Source organism: Mauremys reevesii, linkage group 2 (genome assembly GCF_016161935.1).
Source record: "Mauremys reevesii isolate NIE-2019 linkage group 2, ASM1616193v1, whole genome shotgun sequence".
Classification (NCBI taxonomy): domain Eukaryota; kingdom Metazoa; phylum Chordata; order Testudines; family Geoemydidae; genus Mauremys; species Mauremys reevesii.
In genome coordinates this window covers 181521203-181534327 of record NC_052624.1, presented here as the reverse complement: position 1 = coordinate 181534327, position 13125 = coordinate 181521203, and the positions used below count along the sequence as shown (strand labels likewise).

At 38.8% G+C, this 13125-nt stretch overlaps 1 protein-coding gene across 7 annotated transcripts in view; it reads right to left on the bottom strand.

Annotated features, from left to right (window-relative positions):
- Positions 1 to 13125, bottom strand: part of CDKAL1 (CDK5 regulatory subunit associated protein 1 like 1) — a 653139-nt gene that overhangs the window by 373404 nt on the left and 266610 nt on the right. For all 7 annotated transcript variants that reach the window (XM_039521853.1, XM_039521854.1, XM_039521852.1 and 4 more), the window contains exon 9: positions 3629 to 3732. In XM_039521853.1, the coding sequence (XP_039377787.1) occupies positions 3629 to 3732 (104 nt within the window). The remainder of the gene's footprint in view (positions 1 to 3628; positions 3733 to 13125) is intronic.

The following is a 13125-nucleotide window of genomic DNA, read 5'->3' as shown; positions in this document are numbered from 1 at the left end:
AAGTAATGAGAATTGGTGTTAAACTATCAAAATAAAGACCAGCTATGCATACTGCACAAATACATTTTAAGGTGAATCAATATCAAATAGCACAGCTGAAAAAGGAAATTCTCCCTGATGTTTATAGAATCATAGAATATCAGGGTTGGAAGGGACCTCAGGAGGTCATCTAGTCCAACCCACTGCTCAAAACAGGACCAATTCCCAACTAAATCATCCCAGCCAGGGCTTTGTCAAGCCGGGCCTTAAAAACCTGTAAGGAAGGAGATTCCACCACCTCCCTAGGTAACCCATTCCAGTGCTTCACCACTCTCCTAGCGAAAAAGTTTTTCCTAATATCCAACCTAAACCTCCCCCACTGCAATTTGCGACCATTACTCCTTGTTCTGTCATCTGGTACCACTGAGAACAGTCTCAATCCATCCTCTTTGGAACCCCCTTTCAGGTAGTTGAAAGCAGCTATCAAATCCCCCCTCATTCTTCTCTTCTGCAGACTAAACAATCCCAGTTCCCTCAGCCTCTCCTTGTAGGTCATGTGCTCCAGCCCCCTAGTGTTAAGTGCAGATTGGAAACCGAGGAATATGTTTGAATGGAAGCCCAGTAATTCAACCGCAAATATGAAACAATTTGAAAATCAGATGCAAATAGAGAGAATAACTATCAAAATACTTTTAAAAGAGAAATTTCACTACCCTTCTTAAACAAATACAGCTCCAGGAAATTAAAACCCAGAAAGAATACCTTGAGTCAGACCAGAAGAATCATCTTGATCCAATATAGAAAGTATCCTGATTATTTTTTAGACAGTAAATGATTTACAGTAGAACTAAAGTCATCTAAAAGTATTACAACAAAGTAGAGATATGAACATCTCTGATGACCATTATACATACAAAAAACTGGCTAATCTGTGGGTTTAGCGTACAATAAATTTAACAAGTGAAATATTAACACCCAAATGTCACAACATCTCATGCATTTTTGGAAGCAAAATAAGAGACAAAATTGTTGACTGAAGATGGTGCACCAGGTGTGGGCAAGCAGGCTCAGCAAGGCAGGATTCAAGTGTGGGGGGATCCAGATGTGGGTTAAGAGGGTTCTGTGTGGGGCAACCTGGGTGTGGGTAGCTTAGTGAAGGATCCAGGTACGGGGGAGATCTGGATGCACAGGGGCATGTTTGGGGATTCTGGGTGCAATGGTAATGGCTCTGCAGGGGGATCCAAGTGAAGGTGGTTGGGGCTCAGCAGGAGAGGTCTGTGTGTGGGGATGGGGATAGAGCTTGGCAGAGGGGTCTGTGTGGGGGGGGCTCAGTGGGGGGGTTCAGATACTGGGGGAGTGGGGCTCAGTGCAGTGGGGATCTGGATGGCTCATCAGGGTGGTCCAGGTGTAGAGGGAGTGGGGCTCAATTGGGGAGGGGGTCTGAGTGCAGGGGGTGAGGCTCAGTGGGAAGAGCTTGGTTTGAGGGGGTTTGGATGTACGGGGGTTGGGTGGATGGGGAAGAAGCTCCCTGTAGCTGAGGAGTGATGGGTGCAGGAAGCAGGGGGAGTTTGCGGAGCTTCCTGCAGCTGGGGGAGAAATCTGGGGGTGGGTCTGACCCGGCCCGGATGCCATGCAGAGGAAGAGGAAGTCCAGTCTTCCCCAGCCCAGCTGGGACTAGCGGTTGAGCCTGGCGCAGGGTAGGAGCCACCAGCCGGGTCCCAGTCCCGCCCCCTCACCTCACAGTGATTTACCTCTCTGCTGGCTGCCCTAGGTACCCAAAACATACTGCTGGGGAGGATTGCATGACTGCTCTTGTGGCTTCCTTTTGCTTCTCCATCAGAAAGTCATTTTTCTGCGGGAAAGCAAAGAAATTGGCAGGGGACAAAAATTCTGTGCATGTGCAGTGGCACAGAATTCCCCCAGGACTATAATCTGCATGTTGAAATAAAAACTTGTAAACTTAGGCCTTGATTGTAAGCATTCCTACTCACAAGGGAGGTTAAGTCCCATTGAAGATTTGTGCTTAAATGGTTCCCTGAATAAGGATGGACTTAGAACTTGCTTAAGTGCTGTGGCCTTATTACTCATGTAGCATCCATTTATGTTTTCATATTAGTCATATTAAAATAATAATGTTAAATTAAGATCTAAGCTCCAACTTTAACTCACAGAAACAAGAACATTCATAGCTAAGTAAAGCATAACTCAGGGGTAGGCAACCTATGGCATGGGTGCTGAAGGCGGCACACAAGCTGATTTTCAGTGGCACTCACACTGCCCAGGGCCTGGCCACCGGTCTGGGGGGCTCTGCATTTTCCCTTTAACTTTAAATGAAGCTTCTTACACATTTTAAAAACCTTATTTACTTTACACATAATAATAGTTTAGTTATATATTATAGCCTTATAGAAAGACACCAAATGTTAAAATGTATTACTGGCATGCAAAACCTTAAATCAGAGCGAATAAATGAAGACTCAGCACACCACTTCTGAAAGGTTGCCAACCCCTGACATAACCCATACTTCTTGTTCATAGACACTGCAGGTGTCTAGAAAGAAATGAGGTATCACACACCATATCTGTCACTACATCTAGACACACCAAGAAGATTTAAGGATGTAGAGAGAAGCCATTCAATTTCATTTCCCTGAGTTTAAATTAGAACATTTGTGCTACTTTAACATAGTGGGCAAATTAATCCAGGAAACAATGCATTTACTTTAGTGAGATTACACAAGGGATGATGTTGGCACAATAGCTGTATTTGTATTTACTTGAAGGAAGGGTAAAGTTAGAGATCTATCCAGGGACAAAGTGTAAACATTAACATTCTTCCATAAGGATTGTAATGTTTCCCAAGTAAGTGTCTGAGCTATGACTGGATAAAAATGTAGGAAATGGAAGCTCAGTAGCCATCCCAATTAAACATTCACACATCCAATAATAAATCAAAAGACATCATTACAATTTTTCCATTTAGATTTTAAGCATATAATAGCTCCTACTAAGAGATACTGTGGATCTTAATTGCTTCAAAATGAATCCTAAACCCAGCATCACTGACAAACATCCTAGAGGAACTCCAAAGGACTCATTTTTAGAACAGTGACGCATCCTAAAAACACAGCATCTTAAGAACTCTAATGAGGTTTTAATGAAATTTGCTTTTACTGTAAGCACACACTCTATGCAAAATAATTGTTCTTCTTACTACTTTACAATACATAAAGTGAAGGATTAAGAGCCGCTAAAATTAGTTTTAAAACACAAGCAATTTTTATTGTGTCACATAAAAGGATCTGAAATCAGAAAACATCTTGCCATCCTATTTTTAAGAAGGGCAAAAAAAGAAAAAATTCGAATCATTATCATCATCATCAATAAACCTTGAGATGGACCTTTTAATAAACAAGATTAAGACCAATGAAATATTTCTGTGGAAATACTAACTCCTGAAAGTACTGGTGCATAATGTAATGAATGCAGGAATTAATTACAGCAGGCACCAGCAAGCACACTTACAACATATTTGTAATACAAATAATACATTAACCTATTACCAAGTTTATCTTATAAAAAGGAAATTACCTGTGGGAGTAAGATCTTGTAATCTTAAAGTTGATTTAGGTAACTGAAATAACCTTACCTTGAAAAGACTGTTTTGCTCTGTCCACTAGTTCTTCAATTGGATAACTTGCTAGGTCTCCTCTGGCATGCTTGGTTTTGCAATAGGTACATGCATTGAGACACCTATTTAAAGTTTAAAATATATTAGTTTACTATCAACAATACCCTTCCCAATACTTTAATACACACAATTATAGCAAAACAAAAATATACAAAATACAACTTTTATATGTAGAAATGCAAAGGTACTACTAGCTTAATTAAAAAAAAAACCAAAACATTTTCACACCAGTAAATATGCCATATAAATTGGTCTAGTTTATTCTTCCTCCCTATTTTAAAGAGATAACCAAAGTAGTTTACTCAGACTTTAAAAACCAAATGGTTAAACCCTACAGCCAGTGGAAATTTTGTGCAAGGACTGCAGATCAGGAATCAAGGTCTTTCTAAAAAGTAACAGGCTCAAGAGATTTTCACATGAAAGCTCTTTTTACAGTTTGAATTTTTGGCTATATTTCCCACCATTGCTACTTCCAGCTTCAGCTCCTGTGATGGCAGGGATGATGCAAGTGCTAGGCCCAGCACCTGCTGCTTCTGGCTTTTAAGCACTGTTTTGTGCAGACCTGTCTACATTAGTGCTCCCACTGTTGCTGGTAATACCAAGGGGTGAGTAATTTTAGTCAAAAATCCAGGTGCAGACTTACTCAGACTTTAGTGTTACCATAAAAAACAGAAATGCATGAGAATCTAAGGACTAAGCCACAAATTTCCAGTTTAGTTTTTAGTTTAGAAATTATACATGAGTTCCACAGGCAGAATTACAACTCTATCATCTCTTAAGATATTCAAATACTCATTTAAGCCTTCATAAAATTTAGAAAAGAATTTAATGTGACAGAGTCTTACCATTGTCTTAAAGCCATTTTGTACACTTTAGAAATCTTGAAAAATACAGTACATTTTCCCCTCTCCTGTGTCTTATTTGGCTTAACAATATTAATGTATGAAATAGTGAGGGCAGAATCATTAAATGAAAAGAGAGTTTGATGACCAATTGGGAGATGGGAAGCATTAAGAAAAACACCCATAAGAAACTGCAAGAACGTCAGTGTGTCTAATTTATCTGACAATATATTAAAGCCAGATTAGTTCATTGCAGCAAGGATAGGAGGATCATAAAATGCTCACTGCAAGCTTTTCTGGGATTAGTCTTGGCAGTGCCATGAACAGAGTAAGGCAGAAAGTTAACAGCAGCTTTTTTTAAAGCCGACTTATTTCCCAATAGCCATTTAGTAGGCAGAAGTAGAAAGAAAGAAAGAAAGTTACTCTTGTTCTTGTTAAAAATAAATAATGTTCATTATCACAAACACAAAACTACTACTTCAATATTATAAAGCATTTGGATGCCAGAAAAAGAGTAGTATGAATATACAGAAATCATTTTAAACAATAACTAATGAAATATAGTATGGCCCAGAAGAGTTTTCTGAAGCATGCTAATAAAGATAAAGATACACACCAAACAACTACATGATTGCATTTATCACTTGGGCACATAAACTGTATTGCCATCTGTCAGGATGTCTGCAACCCCATGACTGGGAAACTAGTTGCTGGTGGCAGTTTTAAAAAAGTACCTAACAATATCATGGCTACCTGCACATGTCTTTGGTTTCCACTTATTCAGGATTGGGGCACCAATACTGCAGCCCAAGTAGGACTAGGGACACAGGGAATTCAAGCAATTGAATGATGCCATTCAAATTGCATACAGGACTTCTATGGTATCCCAGATGGAAAATCAGAGCCTGGCATTCTGAATAGCTAATTTTACTGTGTCCCCAGTGTCAGTACCAAGCAAACAGGTCAGGTGAGGAGTGGCATGTATCTGCAAGCAAAGTAATGAAAACCAAGCACATAAGGCTGCCAGGTCTTCTGGAGGTTTACAGCTGGGTCTCAGTGGCAAGGCAATCCTGAGGTGGCAGAGAAGGAGGGTCATGCTCTGACACCAGCTGTGGCGCTGGTATACATCTTGGCAGACAGGGAGCAGACACCAGACATTACTAGTTTTTACCTCAGTGAAAATGATTTGGGAGTTTGTAAGGAGATCAACTTGATGATCAGGGCTTAGAAGGATTAGGGACAGATCTAGTATTTTTTAAATTCTTGAATTTAAACTCCCAGGGTCTTCTTTTGAAGGAGTTGTGCAGGTTTCCTTTGAGGAGGATGACTGAGAGGTCTCTAACACCTTCAAAAGACAGTTTGGGAGCTTAAATGGACATTGAATTTATGGCTTACTGCAACAATCTGTAACTCACTAACTTCCGCCCCTCCCAGCTTTTTTGTTTTCTCCCCCTCCCCCAATGACTGGAGAGGAATTAGCTGGACACTTCATCTTGAATGGTCCCTTGAAATATGTGTTATCTACTTATACTAAACAACCTGTTCCACCTTGTATTGACACTCCAGTACATTTCCCACACCTGACAAAGAGCTCTCTGTAAGCTCAAAAATGGGAAAAAGTCAAAAGAGTTAGTTAAATCTCCAGAAGTTTAGATGCTTATCTGACATTTACAGAAAAAGAATAAGATAACATGAAGGGTCAAGGTTTCCCCCAGTTGACAACTACTTTAGGAAGTTGGCAGTGCAGGGATATGACCCTTCCTTCCCTCATTGATCCTAAAAGACTATTTCTGATTAATACTAACAGCAACAAATGCAGTGTTTAAAGCAGCAACTACTATATGATTATTAATATAGCAGTTTTTATGATCACTGGTAAGATAATATCTTTCCATAACAAATAGTTCAAACTCCATTAGCTTGTTATTTTCTCAGGGCACTACTACAAGGGCAGAGTAATGTTGTTTAGGTACCATAAAGATGTCTAGCAAAGTTCAAAAACAAAACATCATATTGTGCTTGCGTCCTTTTTTGCTTTATTACAATGTATAAAGGAGGCCCAAAGATTCCATTCCCATGCTAAACATCTGCAGAAGGGTGCAGTGCTACTCACACTCTGCTTCCCCCTCCTTTGATGTCCCCCCAAATGCTGGGGGCTCTCCAACCCACCAGTGTACACCCTTCCTGCAAACATCCACAAGAGGTGACCATTTTAGGTGGCTTGTAGGAAAGAGAAGGAGACCTGGGGGTGCAGGAGGAATCCCCTTTCCTCACATCAAATAGATTAATCCAATAACATTTAAAAGTAAATGTAACAGCTCTCCATTTTGAAGCTAAAGTTGGGGTGGGGGTCAGAGCTAGAATAATGTTTAACTATGGTGACCACCACTTTTAATATTTGCCTTAATTTACAAAGTCTGATTAACTTCAGTTTTGGTGGAAAAATTCTTCTCTCTCAACTGATATTCCTACAGTTGGCACTCATTTTGAGGTCCAACTTCACAAAGGAAAGAGAGGTTTAGAAATCTTGTGTTTCCAGTAATCAATCAACATCCTATTTTAAGCTTCACAAAGCAGAACCATAGTAGCACTCCGATTTAAAATCTTAACTTTTAAAATCAATTTTGTCAACCAAACTTTGCTCCTGTGTGACAGAGCAAAAGGAGGTAAATGCAATAAGTATAATTTCATCTCTCTCCTCTGTTTCCATTTTTGGCTAAAGTTAGAGTATTTTTTCAAATATTTCCTTTCTTATGGATTTAGGGTGACAGTGAGGGAGTGACAGCAAAATTAAATAGTGGAAATCAATTGCAACCTGATCTATGAAGTGGCTACAAAGAGAATAGAGTATTTATAATAAAACTTAATTTGCATTGCACACCCTTTTCAAACAAACTGCAGCTTCAGTTGCTTCCCTCTAATCATATTAATCAAGATTACCATTACATCTTCGGAATAAAACGCTTGGATCTCTGTGAGAACTCAGTGAAGGGCCACTTCTGATACTAGAGAGACAAATCATACTCCTGTATGAGAATCCCTAGTTGCTATTCACATGCCCAGGAATTACACTGAACAATACTTTTAGACGCGCCAACTTTTCCATAAAAAACAGGAACTAGAAGTAAGTATACAAAGAACTGAAATTATGTAAATTTCATAAGATTATTGTTCTGAAAAAGGAAAGTGCCAATTTCATCACCTTCTGTGAAAACAAAAGGTCTTTTACAGTTGAACCTTCAGGCCCAAACTTTTTTTTTATTTATTTTAATTTTTTTTTAAAAGGAGAGGAAATGAACAGGAAGAGACATTAAATTTTGAAGTATCTTGGGGTGGAGGGGTACACATGCACCACTACTGAGCTTTTTGTAGATTATGCCAAACTATAACTCAACATGAGGGGGCTCTCACTTTACACTATCTTCCTAAAATATCACAGCTTCTTAGTAATATTTTTTCTTTGCCCTGAATATGACATAAACCATGATATTTCCATTTTTAACTCTCGAGGCAACAAGATAAAAGGAAAAGGAATAACTGAACATAAAGGCAACCAGACAATTGACTCTGGATATTGACAATAAAAAAAGGTGAGAAAGTGAATGGCAGTATCCAGATAATCCAGTATAACCAAATGTACGAAACTCGAAAATAAAACAAAACTATGAATAGCATAGTAGGGCAATTAACTTCAATTTTTTTAGCTGTCTGCACATCAGGTCATAAAAGTCCAAATAAATGAATCTCTCCCTCTTCTCTTGCTGTACCATTGATGGAGATGCTAGTGTGAGACATATTATTGCTCATATGTTTTTACTCTGACCCTCGAGCAGTCATATTGGAATGTGAAAAAGCCTTAACTTCAGCAGGAATCCTTAGTAGTAGTAGATGGGCCTCCAAAGGTTTAGGGTCAGTTTCAATAAGAATCTAATAGTTCAGACATATATGATTCATGTTTAAATTATTCAAACTTGGGTGGGATCCCTGTGACACTCCCCCAACCACTTTTTCCCCAAAAGGCCTTGCTAGTACCCAATCCTTCCTGCACAACCTCTTTCCTCTACAGACTGAATGGAAGGACTAGATTCCTCCTATCTTCAAGGACAAGACTGATGGACTTGATTCTCCCTCCACAACTTGGGTTTAATGGGCACAGACTCCTCCCAATCTAACCTGGAAATATATCATAACAGCACCATTTTTCATGATATTTCAAAAGTCCCAGCCAGAAGCTGCAAATGGGGGTGAGGGGAGAGGGGGGGTGGGAGAGAAAGAGAGAACGACCACTTCTCAAACATTTCATGTTAAGCAGGGTTTGGTTCTAAAAACAGAACATCTGTGTTCGGAGGAAGAGAGAGAAAGGACCACTTTTCGCACATTTTATCAGAACCAATTCACCCAGTCCTAATATAGAATAAAAATATTCTGTGACATTCATGTAGTCTAGTCTGTAACTTCCTTTTGGTAATCAAATTATATAGCAAAACAAAAGAAGATACACTTTTAAAATTCCGCTCTGGAATACAGAAAGGGCCAATATTTACACACCAGAATTTAAAATACTATTTGGAAATATATTTCTTAGCTCTCACTTGGTAAAAAGTTAATTTTAAAATGATTTTTTCAAGCTGCAGCTGATTGAAATAGATGCAATTTTCCGTTAAATATTTACAAGAAAGAATTTGGCCTAAACACTTTTCAACAGATTCAAAAATAATCAGTCCTTGAACATGTTAATTTAAAACATACCATAAGCATCACAGAAAAATCAGTGCTTCTTTCAAGTAAACCACCCCAGCACTGTATCTTATTAACTGAAACCAATCAGCAAAATGGCAAGGGACCTAAAATTGCTTTCTTGCTCAAATGAACCAAATTGTGAATCTCTCCCCTTAAAAATTACTCTGGAGCAAACTATCAGACCTAGGCCATGGCTACACTTGCAAATTTGCAGCGCTGCAGCAGGGTGTGAAAACACACCCTCTCCAGCACTGCAAATTGCAGCGCTGCAAAGCGCCAGTGTGGTCAAAGCCCCAGCGCTAGGAGCGCGGCTCCCAGCGCTGTACGTTATTCCCCACAGGGAGGTGGAGTACGGACAGCGCTGGGAGAGCTCTCTCCCAGCGCTGGCGCTTTGACTACACTTAGCGCATCAAAGCGCTGCCGCAGCAGCGCTTTGAAGTGCAAGTGTAGCCATAGCCCTACACACCTAGTGAATGGGACTGAAACAATATGCCGAAGCAACAGGAGAAATTTGTGTTTATGAATCACAAACCTACTTTAAATATTTGAAGTCTGCTCTAAATGCTGCTGTGTATAAATAAAAATAAAACATCACAAAAGATATTAAATACATTGATGTAAAATTATGAAGATTAATTAGTGAATCAAGTGAATTTGTGCTTAAATGGTCTATTTTGTAAAAGAAGACTTTTCATTTTTGAAAATTAAATATTTATCAGAAAAATATACTGAAAATGACAGGATATCCCTTACAGGAAGGACCATTTAGGAATAACATTTATGACAGCAGAGGAATAAAGACTACTCCAATCTGTGGGGTTTTGCAGTAGATGAGAATAGTGGTATGTTTACACTGAAAACGCTACAGCAGCACAGCTGTACTGCTGTAGTGCTTCAGTGTAGATATAGCTATGCTGACAGCAGGGCTTCTCCAATCAGCATAGGTAATCCACCTCCCCAACAGGCAACCTAGCACTGTCTACACTATGGGTTAGGTCAATATAGCTATGTTTTCCAGGAGCGTGGATTTTTCACACCCGAGTGACAAAGCTATACCAATATAAATTCTTACTGTAGACCAGGCCTGAGAACAGACACATTCAGCTGAAATCCTGGTAAGTTAATGGTAGGTTTGCCATTGACGTCTCTGGAGCCAAGATTTCACTATAAAATATTTAAAGTGCCTTTCAATCCAAGGACCACCAAAGACCTTGAATTTTACAAACCACTTATAGATTACAAAATGCACTTCAACCATGTCTAGTAGTGCCAACCAATATTAACAACAGAGAAAAATTAAGACGTTCTTAACCATTTGGAAGTAATATAAAAATGTTAGGTAGGCAAAATGCAATTATTCAATTGGAATTTAGTCAGAACACAAGTGCTAATACTTATCTTACTGGTATGGGATTTGTAATATTCATTACAAATATTACAGCAATATTACAGTAATAGGGTTAAACATGATGTATATTTGCTAGAATTACATCTCCATAAAACGCTGTATTGCACTTCAACAATTTTCTAATTTTTAGTGAACTGAGTTAAAATTGATTCAATGGCTACCAAAGTAAGCACATTGTGCAAACACACACATTCATTTTACATATGAACGTCCTCTTAACCTTGACTTTCTGCAATTTTCCAACAGATTATTTCAATCCACTAAACAATAGGCAAGACTTTTTTCTTTATAGATTACTTTGTTTTTTAACTCTGCATTCGAAGTGCAGTCCTAACATTAATGTTCCAACACCACAATTATTTAAGTGGAGAAAATGTACCTGTTAAAAACAGGACTTCTCTGAAATTAGGATCTATCATATAAGTATCTCTTTAAGGTAAATAACCAAAATACTTAAGAACATAAGAACGGCCGTACCGGGTCAGACCAAAGGTCCATCTAGTCCAGTATCTGTCTACCGACAGTGGCCAATGCCAGGTGCCCCAGAGGCAGTGAACCTAACAGGCAATGATCAAGTGATCACTCTTCTGCCATCCATCTCCATCCTCTGACAAACAGAGGCTAGGGACACCATTCCTTGCCCATCCTGGCTAATAGCCATTTATGGACTTAACCACCATGAATTTATCCAGTTCTCTTTTAAACGCTGTTATAGTCCTAGCCTTCACAACCTCCTCAGGTAAGGAGTTCCACAAGTTCAGAAACTTGTTTGAAAAAAACAATTTTACAAACCATACTTCTTAAAAGAAGACTATTTCAAGTAGAGTCACTCACTGGACTATATAATATTGAAACTTCAACACGTTTCAGAGAAATTCCACAGAGTGTGGAATGCTTATGGTTTAAACATTTCTCTCAAATTGCAATGCAATTATAGGATACTATTATTGGAGTAGATAATCCATCCTTTGCCCATCACCTGGGAGCAGGATGAACTTTTGAAAAGACAGCTTTCTTCTACAGAAGAGCCTACGGGCAAGCTTTTTCCACTTGGTCATATCTCACCTATGATGGGGTGACTCTCCTATTTTATTTGGGGGTGGTTGTTTCATTGGTTTGAGAGATCATAAACATACGATTTGTATTTTGTATTTTTAATGTGTGAATATTTTGTGTGAAACTCAACTCTCACACTCAAGTTGGGGGTGATTCAGGCACACACAGAACTGTATATGTCACAGTGGCAACTGAATAATAATGGATCTTTGCACTTCTACCTAAATGGGCATAGAGCTCCCAAGGGAGACAGTGGACGTTTTAGCAACTTGGAAATTAGAATAAATACAACCATCCATTAAGAAAAAAGTCATGGTCTAGTAGTTTGAAACTGGGACCAGGTAACAAGATCTTCTAATTTTTTAACTATGACTCAGACAGAAGCGCCACACTCTGGCCTTGGGCAAGTCACATAACCTCTTTGATTCAATTTTATAACAACATCTATAACAACCTCAAAAGGCTGTGAGACAATCCGATAATGATTGTAAAGCACTTTGAATATAAAAGATCTATGTAAGTCTACTGAGTTAACCATATAGAAGCAAAGCAGCTATGCGCTATAATATCTTGGTTAACTATATAGTAACTGCTTTTAAGGAAACAGCACCATAACATTCATTACAATATACTGTTGAAAATCAGGAAAAAGAGCATTTAAAAGAGTTAAACATAGCCATTTAAAATATCAACAAGCAGTGAGACTACATTATGAATTAATCTGTGATCACATTTTTCCTAGCTAGATACTGCTCCATACTCATTGCCCAAAATCATGTACTTTTCTTCATGTACTTCATCTAATATCCCAACACCCTGACCAACATAGCTGTATTAGCAGAAATCCCTAATGTAGATATAGCCATTGATCAGCTTCTGAATTTGGCCCAGCCACCACTGTAGGCATAGGCCTTGGTAAATGGAAAGGCTTTGCAGAGCACCCTGAAGATTCACAAATTTGAGCTCTACTGGAAGAATGAGGGAAAGCAAGGTGAAGACTACCCCTTCTTCCCCATACTGAGTTCACTCTACCAGCAGCCACTCAAGTCTATGACTCCTATCATAACACATGTGTACTTGACTGCTCAGAGAGTGAATAGGCAGAGATGCTGCCTCTCAGACCACTAAAAGCTTATCTAACCTCAATATGCCATGTTTCCTCAGAGTGTGCAGTGTTCAGTACATTTCCCTGTATATAAGGAACACTGCAAATCCTGAGGTTATATTATTTACCTTCTTAAGGCAATTGAAACATGTTTAGTGCTCAACTATACATAGCTTTATAAATCTACCTTAAACACATTTTATTATGAATTTGAGCTGCAACAACAGGTCAAAAGTACATAGTAAGAGTTGAAGCACGTTCAGGGCTTTTGAAGGGGGATGTTTAAGGAAGATCAGTAAGTGAT